Source organism: Tachysurus fulvidraco, chromosome 11 (genome assembly GCF_022655615.1).
Source record: "Tachysurus fulvidraco isolate hzauxx_2018 chromosome 11, HZAU_PFXX_2.0, whole genome shotgun sequence".
In the NCBI taxonomy this organism is placed as follows: domain Eukaryota; kingdom Metazoa; phylum Chordata; class Actinopteri; order Siluriformes; family Bagridae; genus Tachysurus; species Tachysurus fulvidraco.
Window position 1 is genome coordinate 19707456 of NC_062528.1, and position 13742 is coordinate 19721197.

Here is a 13742-nt window from a genome sequence, read left to right on the forward strand (position 1 = left end):
ACTATAAGTTTGGTCATATCACAGCCAAAATAGCTAGCTAGCTTTCAACTGCTGGAAGCACTTTACTGTAAATCTGCTGTAACACTGCAGCGACTGTGTAAGGAATAAAACACGTTTGGTTGTGCTTTTACAGGAAAATAATCAGTGACTATGTGTTATGTTTCTTATACATCAGAAATTTGCTAACAATCTTTTATTAATGAAAGAATGCAGCATACTTTTTCTTCATTTACCTCAGGTCAGTTCCTGTTATCTTTTATGTTATAGCAGCTACAGACAGATGTCACTTCACCTTCATTTTTATTGTTTCATGAAGTTAATTCATTCATTTTCTACCGCTTATCAGGTCACGGGGAGCCTGTGCCTATCTCAGGCATCATCGGGCATCGAGGCAGGATACACCCTGGAAGGAGTGCCAACCCTTCACAGGGCACACACACACTCTCATTCACTCACACACACACACACACACACACACACACACACACACACACACACTACGGACAATTTTCCAGAGATGGCAATCAACCTACCATGCATGTCTTTGGACCGGGGGAGGAAACCGGAGTACCCGGAGGAAACCCCCGAGGCACGGGGAGAACATGCAATCTCCACACACACAAGGCGGAGGCGGGAATCGAACCCCCAACCCTGAAGGTGTGAAGCGAACGTGCTAACCACCAAGCCACCGTGCCCCCCGTTTCATGAAGTTATTAAAACAAAATAGTTGATATTAGAGACTCCTTCCAAAAAATGCTACTAAACATCAGAGGTGCTAGTATATTAATCTCCCACACACACACACACACACACACACACACACACACACACACAAAGAATATTCAGGAAGGATCGCAGTCAAGATTTCAGCAGCACTGATGAAAAAGCCTCAGTAGTGAGCTAGAGGTTTCACTTTGTATTAATAAATGAGTAAAACAAAAACAATCACAAACCATCAGCAGTGCAGTTGTCTGACTGAGAAACACTTAAAATAGTTCTACAACAATAAGGAGCCTTTTAAGAACCTTTAAGAACCTGTAATTATCCAAAGAACCAAGAAAGTGAAGACAAAAAAAGGTGTGTGCGTGTGTGTGTGTGTGTTTTTATATATATATATATATATATATACATACACACACACACATATATATACATACATATACACACACACACACACACAGGTTGGTGTGTGGTCTAAAGTCAATATTAAAGTATTTATTTTTTTAATTTATTCTAAATAACTAGAACCATGAATTTTACCAAGCCGAAATTCTGGAACTTTTTGGACTCCTTTTTTGAAGGAATGAGTAATAATTTGAAGTTTATTATTATTGTAACAGGGTCCTATAAAGGGTCCTAAAGGGTTCAAAGTTTAGAGATCTTTTTTAAACTTATAGAAGGTTTATGAATGTGGTGTGTGTAAGGACTTACTCAGACTCAGAAAAAATATCTGCAGTTAAAAAGTGTATTTTTAAACGTGATCACATGGACAGGAGATGGAAAGGTTCTAAAAAGGCTCCTTGCCAAAAAATCACCAAATTGCACTGACTGACATCTAGTGGTCATGTAGAAATGCCTTTCTATTTTAGTGCACTCATGGAATTTTTTTTTCCCCCATTACGCATGATCACAAACACCATAACTTACAGAAAAAAGGGATGTGGTAACCTAGTGGTTAAGGTGTCAGACTACTGACCAGAAGGTCATGAGTTCAAATCCCAAGTCCATCAAACTGCCACCGCTGAGCCCCTGAGCAAGGCCCTTAACCCTCAGTTGCTTAGTTGTATAAATTGAAATAAATTGTAAATCCCTTTGGATAAAGGTGTCTACGTAATCCCAGAAAAAAAGTCTATGTCAGCCTCAGATCCATTGTTAATCACATCTATTTGATTTTATCCTTCCAAATCTACCAGAAAAGGTGGAAATTAAAGGCTGGAAATTACATAAACAAATAAAGAAAGTCAAATCACTAAATATCAATCAGATCCAGTTGTGATCCTGATAGGATTACAGGACAAGCTTGTCTGAAATAAAGTCCCTAGGAAAAAGGCTTTGCTGTACTCCACCTCTGATTAACGGGCCTCTAAATAAAACAAGCTGATGGAGCGACTGTGCCCTGAATCATAATGAATGACACGTGGGTTAAAAAAGGACACAATTTTCCAGTTCCCTCCTGCAACACTCAGTCAAGCAAGGGATCATTCAATCCGAATCATATCTCCTAAGCATCCTGCATGAGCCTGGGTTTGTTTATGAAGGTGCATGTGATGTAGTGTTCAGTGGCCATTAATGTGCAATATTTTAGTTTTATTTAATACTTTAATTATTATTTAAAGTAATTAATTATTTATTTAACTAATTAATTAATTAATTAATTTTAATTTCATATTAATTTTAAATATGAAATAAATATTTAGTTCATAAAATTTTATAAAATAAATATAAAATAAAAAGTTTTTAAATATTTTTTAAATATTGAAATAAAATTTTAATTGTAATTATGTAATTAATTTTCTTATTTAATAATAAATTGATTAATCAATCAATTAATTAATTAATAGCAAACTCACTGCTGTATTTGACACTTGTGACACTTATGTGCTTTAGTCACTAATGAAGTATTTTTGTACTCATTCAGTAAGAAAGGTAAGAAATCACTCTTAGAAATAAAGCTGCACTTTCCCTACTATTAATGGTTCCAGCTTTATCTTTATACCTTTGTACAGTAAAGGCACAAAACAAAACATACCCCAGTAAGGAGAAGTACAGCAACTTCCTGATCATATGATACACAGGGATAAAACCAAGTGTAAATGTAAGCCTGTAGAAATGAGCGCATGATGTTGCATGAGTTTATTACAGTATATCCGTATGGTTTGTGCATCACCGACCTGCGAGTCTCCTCTGGCGCCCCTTTTTGCCCAGTAAAGCCCAGGCTCTGCATGTGGAGTAGCGGAGCTGCTGGCTGAAGGAGCGGCGCAGTTTCAGCTCACTCGCTGTCATGGTGAAGCCGCTTCACTCCTCCTCGCTGTCGCTCCGAAAGCGCTCGCGTGCGCCTAAAAACCCGCATGACTCCGCACTGACCCGCACTCGCAACACGCCGCGGTTCTCGCAAAACACACGCGCAAAGCCATACAGTCCCTGTGGAAGAGCGAAGGGAAAACCGCAGAGGTGGATTATCCGAGTAGGAGACACGCGAAACGCCTCGAGCTTCAGTTTCTGAAGTTTCTTCTCCAGCCAAAACACACACGCCTCCCTCTCTCTCTCTCTCTCTCTCTCTCTCTCTCACACACACACACACACACACACACACACACACAAACACACTCTCTCTCTCTCTCTCTCTCTCTCTCTCTCTCTCTCTCTCTCTCTCACACACACTCACACTCTCTCTCTCTGTCTCTGTCTCTCTCACACTCTCTCACACACACACTCTCTCTCTCTTTCTCTCTCACACACCCTCTGTCTCTCTCTCACACACACACAATCTCCCACACTATCTCTCTCTGCCTCTCTCTCTCTCTCTCTCTCACTCTGTCTCTCTAAAAAAGTATGTCTTTTTTTAGCGAGAGAAAAAGAAGGTGTTGAATTTATTTCAAGTGATATATTTTACATATATGTAAGTAGCCATAGAGAGATCTCTGTGAAACCAATGCGCCATGTATCACCTTTAACTGATTTCATCTCCTGAAGCTCAGGTAATAAAGATGTACAGGTGATATAATGACCCACATCTGCCTTCCTCCTATTTAGGGTCTAATCCTGAATTAGTTTATAAGAGAGTGATGACTGCTGCATCTTACAGGCTTCACATGTAATCTACGGAGCTGAAATGTACACAGAGACCTCCTGTTTGGGAAGCAGACTAGAACGGAAACAGAAGACAAATGGGGAAGGATATGCGTCATTTTAATGTGAGTGATATTGGGTGTGTTGTTGCCTAAACGCTGTTCGTACGTGATGCACTCTGTAACCCTCATCAGAAATGAGAAATAATTAGCAGCTTGTTTGCTCTCCAAGATCACGTTGCCAATCGTTCTGCAATAGTTTGTCTCGGCCGTATTCTGTAATAGAGTCATCTGATGGAAAAACCTCCTGGGAGAACACGGATGGCATCTGACTCGCCTCCATATATGTGTCAAAGGTCAAAGGTTGGGGCCAAACATTTCCCCTCATGTGGGATTTGCAATGGAATGTTTAGCTTGGAGACAGCACCGGCTGGTCACTTAAAAAAAAGAAAGGTCAATTCGATTACTTTAGCTCTGTAGGTTTCAATAGGACATACAGAGTCAATACTATATTAACTTATCTGTAAGAACAAGGTTACACGGTTAATACCAAGATTTGGAGTTTAGGACCTTGTGACTCCGTCTCAAAATACTGTATATCAGGCATTAGAACAGATTTTATTTGTTGGCTGTGAAGTTTCTTCTAATCTATAATTGTTTTGCTATTCTAAAATGTTTAGCCATAAACTTTCCTGCTAATATAAAATTGTTAGCTATGAACTTTCCAGTTATTATATAAAATTGTTAGCCATAAACTTTCCTGCTAATATAAAATTGTTAGCCATGAACTTTCATGCTAATATAAAATTGTTAGCCATAAATTTCATGCTAATATAAAATTGTTAGCCATGAACTTTCCTGCTAATATAAAATTGTTAGCTATGAACTTTCCAGCTAATATAAAATTGTTAGCCATGAACTTTCATGCTAATATAAAATTGTTAGCCATGAACTTTCATGCTAATATAAAATTGTTAGCCATAAATTTCATGCTAATATAAAATTGTTAGCCATGAACTTTCCTGCTAATATAAAATTGTTAGCTATGAACTTTCCAGCTAATATAAAATTGTTAGCCATGAACTTTCATGCTAATATAAAATTGTTAACCATAAATTTCATGCTAATATAAAATTGTTAGCCATGAACTTTCCTGCTAATATAAAATTGTTAGCTATGAACTTTCCAGATAATATAAAATTGTTAGCCATGAACTTTCATGCTAATATAAAATTGTTAGCCATAAATTTCATGCTAATATAAAATTGTTAGCCACGAACTTTCCTGCTAATATGCCACAAACTTTCATGCTAATATAAAATTGTTAGCCATGAACTTTCCTGCTAATATAAAATTGTTAGCCATGAACCTTCATGCTAATATAAAATTGTTAGCCATACACTTTCCTGCTAATATAAAATTTTTAGCCATGACCTTTCCTGCTAATATAAAATTTTTAGCCACGACCTTTCCTGCTAATATAAAATTGTTAGCCATGAACTTTCCTGCTAATATAAAATTGTTAGACATAAAATTTCCTGCTAATATAAAATTGTTAGCCATAAAATTCCCTGCTAATGTAAAATTGTTAGCCATGAACTTTCATGCTAATATAAAATTGTTAGCCATACACTTCCCTGCTAATATAAAATTGTTAGCCATGAACTTTCCTGCTAATATAAAATTGTTAGCCATAAACTTTCCTGCTAATATTAAAATTGTTAGCTATGAACTTTCCAGATAATGTAAAATTGTTAGCCATGAACTTTCATGCTAATATAAAATTGTTAGCAATAAATTTCATGCTAATATAAAATTGTTAGCCACGAACTTTCCTGCTAATATAAACTTGGTAGCCATGATCTTTCCTGCTAATATAAAATTGGTAGCCACAAACTTTCATGCTAATATAAAATTGTTAGCCATACACTTTCCTGCTAATATAAACTTGTTAGCCATACACTTTCCTGCTAATATAAAATTGTTAGCCATGAACTTTCCTGCTAATATAAAATTGTTAGCCATAAACTTTCCTGCTAATATTAAATTGTTAGCCATAAAATTTCCTGCTAATATAAAATTTTTAGCTGTCCGCTGTCTGAAAATGGAAGATTATTCACTGTTAGTTTAGTCATAAGTGCTAACATAGTACAACTATACAATAGTAGACTACACAAAACAGTGTCTCAATACAATCCAGATGAAGTTCACCTCAGATCTAGTTGGTAAGACAGAAATATCTGAGGTCAGCCTGTTAGAGAAGGTCCTCCCCACTGAGAACTTGCAGCTTTCTATTTTGGGCTCTGCTTGCTCGGTTGCTAAGTGCAGCCAGACCGCAGGACACAGAGTAGTGCAAAGCTCAGCTCTCGTCCACCCAGACAACCTGTCTCATTCGATCAGAGAACCTGATGAGATCTCAGAGCTGCACATCACAGTCCTGTCAGCGGCTGGCCTCCTGTCTAGAGTGTCCATTAGTGCGGCCTTCAGCTCGAACATTTCCATTAGACAATCATACGTCAGCCACAAACTGCTCGTGATCTCAACATCATCTCCACAGAAAGTACTTGCTTAAACAGATATGTTGAATTCTCAGTTCTGATTGGTCAGAAGGCATTGATTCATTTTCAGGTTTATATTAATGTACTTGTTGTAATAATTGTATTGTTTCTATAGCAACATACAGTACACAGGGACTTGTGCTGATGGTGGACCTTCCAAATGAACATGTTAAATAATTTGTCACAACATTGACATGATGTTTTCTGTAACTTTTATAGAACTTTTTTCAGAGAAACAAAACAACCATTGATTATTCAAAGAATTTATAGTGTGTGTTAACTGGCTAGAAGTGTGGAGCCATCTCTTAATTGCTGATTATTATTTTATGGTTATATACAGTTTTAATTCAGCTTAACTGTCTTGGATCTTGGAACTTTAAGGGTACTTTTAGTTCTTTTATAACTAAGTGTTCTTACAGTACCCTCTGAAGGGTTCCACCTGAAAACATAGATAGCAAAACAATCGTTTGTAGGTTTTAAGATACGACATTTACAGGACGAGTCTCTCGTGCTAACGCTTTGGAAAAGTCTGAAGGAAATTTTTCCACATGTTCAAATGGTTTTTCTTAAACGATTTGAGAAAAACAAAGTAAAGAAAGAGACGTGCAAGGAACGAATGTATATCGCTGCTATAATCTAAGTGATAACAGGAACTAACTAGGTTAATATTTTGTGGATTTCACAGCATGTTAAATGTTAAACAGTTAACATTTAAGACAGATCATTCTTCAATATACAAATGTTAATCAGAAGCATCAAATGCGTCGGCAATTTCTGTGTTTTATTACTTTCACCAAGGTGGTTTGTCAATATTGTATTTTTCTAGTTGCAAAGCCACAATTAAAGCAACTCGGTAAAGTTTGGGACTTGTATGAAAAATGTTCATGCTTGACATTCAAATTCATAAAAATGGATTTATATCGAAAGGTACAAAACAACGTTTAGCTTTAAGCTTATTTACAACAGACGTTTAACAATTTCGAATTACTCAATTCATAAGAAATCAAACAAAATCTCACCAATGTTCATTTTTTCAAGCTTGGAAGTTTTTTTTTCCCACCATTATCATGGCGACATCTAACAAGTACATGGTATCGTCCTTCTTTGATCCTCGATGTTCTGCACCCCACAGTACATAAGCTATGGACTGGAGTTATCTTAGAGAAGATTATTATGGCTAGACCACGGCCTCTAGAACAGACACAGAGGAAGCAATAGTTGACGTATGGGCAGGAAGTGGCCATATGCATGTGAATGACTCTCTACTTCATCTCACTGGGGTTGCTTGTTTTGGCACGACCCAATTACGCATTTATCTGTTCTCCAAACAGTGACAAACTCTTTGAACACACAGAACATTTCTTTCTCTTCTGGTCTAATTAGGGACGCAAACAAGCTTCACTGTCACTTTATTTCATTTGATAAAGCTTAGAAAGGAAAAGTGAGCTGTTTCACAGTTTATTACATATTGCCAAGATATATTCAATATTTACTTATTAAAGCATACAATCAAATGCAAATGTATGCATCATCACTGGATTTGGGGTTAAAGTAAAAAGAAAGTAAATAAACTTTAAAAGCTTTAAAGCAATAGCAGATTTGGAGACATCTCCTAAGGTTCTCATATTGCTATACTAACACATCGTTGGACCTTTTCTATTCTACAAAATAATAATTTTCTTTTGTTCCTAGGGGTGAAAACTTTTGCTCTAAGATATTGTAATCGCCGGCTTGCTGGCTACATTCCCTTTTTTTGCAATACACCTTTGAGTCACAGGATTTCATATTCCTTAGTGTTATTGAAAGAGGAACATAAAGTCAGAAGCTGGTTTCATTCATATTGGGATTAAGAGGAACTGGTAGACTCAAAGAAAGCTTTAAACCAGTCACATGAACTCCAAACCAATATTTATTAGATAGATAGATAGATAGATAGATAGATAGATAGATAGATAGATAGATAGATAGATAGATAGATAGATAGATAGATAGATAGATAGATAGATAGATAGATAGATAGATAGATTGATTGATTGATTGATTGATTCTCCCCACCACCAACCAAACTAATTCTCAGCAATGAAACTATAAGTAATTTCCTCAAATCCTCAGAACTTCTAAAAAACATAAAGCACCCTGCTAAAAAATATATTAAAAAGAAATTGATTATAAAGTGTTAAAACACTGGCTGGTTCTATGTAGAACCCTACAACAGTGTTGTGCTGTCTTTTGTATTCCAGGTAGAACCCTTTTAGGAAGGTTAAGAATACCTAAATATATAAGGAACCCTAAAGAACCATTGAAGAACCAAAAATCAGAACAGTTTATCTACATTAGACACACAGGACAGGTTCTAGGTATAAAATAATGATCAGCAATGAAGTTTGTACCTCACTATTATTAAGTCAATAAATATAGTTAACCAGATAATGTAGAATATTTCTGCATTTATTTCTTATGGAATGGCAAAGAAAAATGTTCGTATCTTGGCGACACAAGTTTGCTAACTCCTTTCTGAACGTAAAGCTGTTCCACTTTAAGATTATCCACCTGCATGTTTTCAGAAGGTTGGAAGAAGCTAGAGAACCCAGATAAAACACATGGATACAGGAAAAGCATCCAAAACCCCTCACAGAGAGTAACCCAAGATCAGGATGGAATCAAGATCCCTGAGGCTATGAGGCAGAAATGCTACCCAATGGTTCACCATTTAATGTTGCTCGTATGTAGAACCCATTCAAAGAATCCTTAAAGAACCATTTTGTTTTTTTTTAGAACATACACCATGTATTAACCAGATAAGTGTGTGGTACAAACAGCAATTTTCATTAAAAGATTGTTACGTTTTACATAGAACCAGTCAATGATTTAACACTTTATAATCAAAATGGATATTATTGCACTAATGGACTATTACACAAACTATGCTCACTTGCACACTTGCTCTTTTTTTTGCATTGCTGCTCACCATTGTCTTACCATTGTATATATCCACCTGATTTCTGTTTATAGTAACAGCAATATATTATATTAATAGCCATATATTTTGTCTATAGCACATACCATTCTGTAAATTTCAGTTTATACTAATAGCCATCTGCATATTATATTCATAGTACATATATATATATATTCATCTGTATATTATGTTCATAGTACATATATATTCATCTGCATATTATATTCATAGTACATACACATCTGTAAATTACTGTTTATAGTAATAGCCATATATTTTGTTACATCCTTCTGTAAATTTCAGCTATAATTATAGCCATCTGTATATTATGTTCATAGTACACACACATCTGTAAATTACTTCTATATTACCATTTTATTTAACTCATTTAAATCTTGTACAAACTGTATATCCTGCACTTTATGCTACTGCACTCTGGTTAGACCTAAACTGCATTTCGTTGCCTTGTACTTGTACATGTGTAATGACAGTAAAGTTGAATCTAATCTAATCTAATCTAATCTAATTTGGGCTTCATGTTTATTTTGGAGTTCTGAGGAATTGAAGAAATTCTGTCAAGATGTGGGACCATCTTATTCGGTAAAAGATTACAGGATGATCCAAAAAAAAAAAATTCCAAGATAATTTATATTCACAATGTCTCAAATTGTATATCTGGTAAGGATTATAAAAAAAAAAAAAGAGATAAAATCCCATTTGATCACTTTTACTTGTTGCCTACATGCCTTTGTGACCAGAGCTCTGGTCTGACCAATGAGCTTCAATGGGAAAAAGCCCAGATGTTCAGTGCCTGAGTTCTCTAAGATCTGATTGGCCAGCCTTTTGAGGACTGGAGGTCCCAGGACAGGCCCATGAATCCTGGGGGGATTACACTCCCATCTTAATGGATTCAAGGCTTGGAACCTCCCCCCCGTCCCGCTCAAGCCCATCTGAGGCATGCGCTATAAATTTCCTGAGCGAATATTCCCAAGCCGTGCCTCCAGTTTTCCGGAGAAACCACACATGTGGTATATATCTGGGTTTAGATGAGGGGATCGGATGGGAAGGAAGGGAAAGTTCTTAAAGCTACAGCTCACTGGTTTTATTTTAGGTGTCAGTTTAAAGTAAAGAACGTTCACATAAATGTCCAATAAAGTGAATGAATGAATGAATGAATGAATGAATGAGTGTGAGACTGAGACCGAATGACCAGATGAGTGGATGTGAGAATAAAATAATATGATGACATTATTGCAAGTAGCTTGTGATTTGCCCTTGAAACCTTCAACATCCATCTCCATAGCACAGAGAGCTCATGTAAGCCAACACACAAAAAGCACAGCAGTTTATGAGGACAGGCTGAAGGAATAGAAAGAAGGGGGGGATGTGAACACAATTGTTTCACTGTATGACAAAGCATGTAATGCCATCAAGTCAGAATCTATTAAGGCTCGGCCAGCCACAGAAATCCATGGGAAAACATTTACAGTCTCCACACACCACCTGGCTTCGATTAGAGGAAGGGGGGGTTCCTCAAGCATGCACACACACACACACACATACACACACACTTACAGTCAGATAGGATACAATAAATAAATATCCACACTTCAAGTATAGCATCATATAAGCTCCACCAAGCAAATACCACAACAGATCAACAGCGATCTCAAACAAGTTCCAGTTTACACACAAGCTCCCAGGATACAATAGAGAAGAAAAGAGCACTGGCGTCAAGTTTTAATCTCGGCTAAGCGGAGGTCATGCAACGGTTCCCTGCTGACACTTACTGATAGAGAGATGCTGGAAGACTTAATCACACAAGCCATTCTTCATTCCTAATATGGATTCACGCTTTTCTGTAGCACTGTGAATATTTACCGCATGTCATTTCGAACACAAAGTGCTCAGGTCAGCACAGCGAAATAGCACAGCGATTTACCACAGCGAAATAGTACAGCAAAATAGCACAGCGAAATAGCACTGCGAAATAGCACTGCAAAATAGCACAGCGAAATAGCACTGCGAAATAGCACTGCAAAATAGCACAGCGAAATAGCACAGCGAAATAGCACAGCGAAATAGCACTGCGAAATAGCACAGCGAAATAGCACAGCGAAATAGCACAGCGAAATAGCACAGCGAAATACACAGCAATTTAGCACAGCGAAATAGTACAGCGAAATAGCACAGCGATTTAGGATTCTCAAATCTGACATTGGTCAGATTGTTTTTGTATATACTGTACAGTAGTGGCAGCTCTTACTGTCATGCAAGCTGCAATACGAATCACAGTTGTATATTAATGTGCTCATTTTAATCTAAAAGTTTTTTTTTCCTGTAGTGACAACAGTTAGTTACATAAAGCTACATAAGGCTACATAAGGCTAGTTAAAAAAAATTGTAATTGTTAATATAGTGAAGGTTATATAAGGGAAAGTTGAATGAAAATTTATGCAAGGAGTCTCCAGTTCCAAAGTTTTCCAACACAGGAAATTTTTTGTTGGTTTGTTTGTTTGTTTGTTTGTTTGTTTGTTTTGTTTTTCAATGCCTTGTTCACAATACAAGCTGTGTATATTTTTGTCAATTAACTCCAAACGATAAAATAAAGATGGTGAGGGAACAAAGTTTATAGCTGCTATAACAGGAACTTACTAACAGCCTCACCGATGTTCCACGACACTACAGAGGGTAAAATAAATATTGAACACATCACCAATTTTCTCTGGTAAAATTTTCACCAGATGACATGTAATCCATCCATGTAATAAAATGGAATGAAACCGGGAAAAAGTATTGAGCACATAAAGAAAGAGAGACACCATCTGAAACCTATCAGTAATTAGAAAGCAATTCTGCACCTTGTCAGTAGAAATTAATATCAGATGCTTCAGTCCCAACTGATGGCCTATAAAAAGGTGTCTCAGTACCAAAGGTGTCGCACAAGACACATCTCATGATGGGAAAAAGCAAAGAACTCTATCAAGACCTTCACAACCTTATTGTTAAAAAAACATACTGATGGCATTGTTACAGAAGGATTTCTAAACTTCTGAATATTCCAGTTAGCACTGTTAGGGCCATCATCTGGAAATGGAAAGAACATCACTTCACCATAAAATTTAAGTAAGCATGTTCAATACCTTTTTCTTATGTCATTCCATTTTATTAAACATAACTTCATTTCTGATCTTATTTGTTTTGTTTTCTTTGTGTGTATGGATTAGTTGGGTTGTTACAAGTGTTGGGCAGTAACGCGTTACTAGTAACTAATACTCTAGTAAATAATACTAACTAATAGTAACTAATACTCTAATGCATTACTTTTTAAATAAAGTAAGTTACGGGGGCATGGTCGTTTAGTGGTTAGCACGTTCGCCTCACACCTCCAGGGTCGGGGGGTTGATTCCCGCCTCCATGTTCTCCCTGTGCCTCGGGGGTTTCCTCCGGGTACTCCGGTTTCCTCCCCCGGTCCAAAGACATGCATGGTAGGTTGATTGGCATCTCTGGAAAAATTGTCCGTAGTGTGTGAGTGTGTGTGAGTGAATGAGAGTGTGTGTGTGCCCTGCGATGGGTTGGCACTCCGTCCAGGGTGTATCCTGCCTCGATGCCCGATGACGCCTGAGATAGGCACAGGCTCCCCGTGACCCGAGAAGTTCGGATAAGTGGTAGAAAATGAGTGAGAGTGAGACAGTGTTACCGTTACCATACGGTGTGTTTGTCCGTTACTTTTTTAATTTAATTCATTTAGACTGAAGTGTAGCCTACAGACTAACCTGTTTACAGCAGCGACGCATTGAAGGATTGGTTGAGGCTAACCTCTGTAAACACGAAGACGCCACACTGTGGGTGTGTTTCCGTTTATTTAAGTATGTGCGGCAGTAATGGCGAGTCGAGGTGAGAGCAAGGCGAGTTTCTCAAAGTGGAAATATACTCGTTATTTCTTTAGAAAAGTAACTAAAGAGTTACTTTTAACAGTAAAAGATACTTTTAACTTGTTGGTGTCTGTAATCAACATAGCAATTGAGTTACTTTTTGAATGAAGTAACTAGTAATTTTAGCTAGTTACCATTTCTTAGTAACTAGCACAACACTGGTTGTTACCGACATCTGGTGAAAATTTCCTGACAACAGCGCCTTTAGAAATATATTTACTGAGAAAAATGGCAACATGTTATACAGTATACTTATTTTACCCACTGTATTTATAACAGCTCATCTAAGTGGTTACTTCATATTTAGTAACCATTGGGTATGATAACGCTGCCTTACAAGTTGTGTTCATAAGATTACCAGAAACCCATAAGCATGCTTAATGACAATGGATAAAACTTTAATATTCATCAACAGGTTTCATCCATCAGTCAAAATTTCTTCTCTTTAAAGCTGATATAAGCTTTATGTCTCTGTGACATGAGGTTAACTTATATTTCTTCT

At 36.9% G+C, this 13742-nt stretch overlaps 1 protein-coding gene across 2 annotated transcripts in view; it reads right to left on the minus strand.

Annotated features, from left to right (window-relative positions):
- Nucleotides 1–13742, minus strand: part of stard13b (StAR-related lipid transfer (START) domain containing 13b) — a 111093-nt gene that overhangs the window by 51630 nt on the left and 45721 nt on the right. Inside the window, exon 1 of one of the 2 annotated variants that reach the window (XM_027150510.2) lies at nt 2892–3266. The exons of the other annotated variant lie outside the window; for it this stretch is intronic. Within the exon in view, the coding sequence (XP_027006311.1) occupies nt 2892–3003 (112 nt within the window). The 5' untranslated portion in view covers nt 3004–3266. Of the gene's footprint in view, nt 1–2891; nt 3267–13742 lie in introns of those variants that run through there. 2 annotated transcript variants of the gene reach the window in all.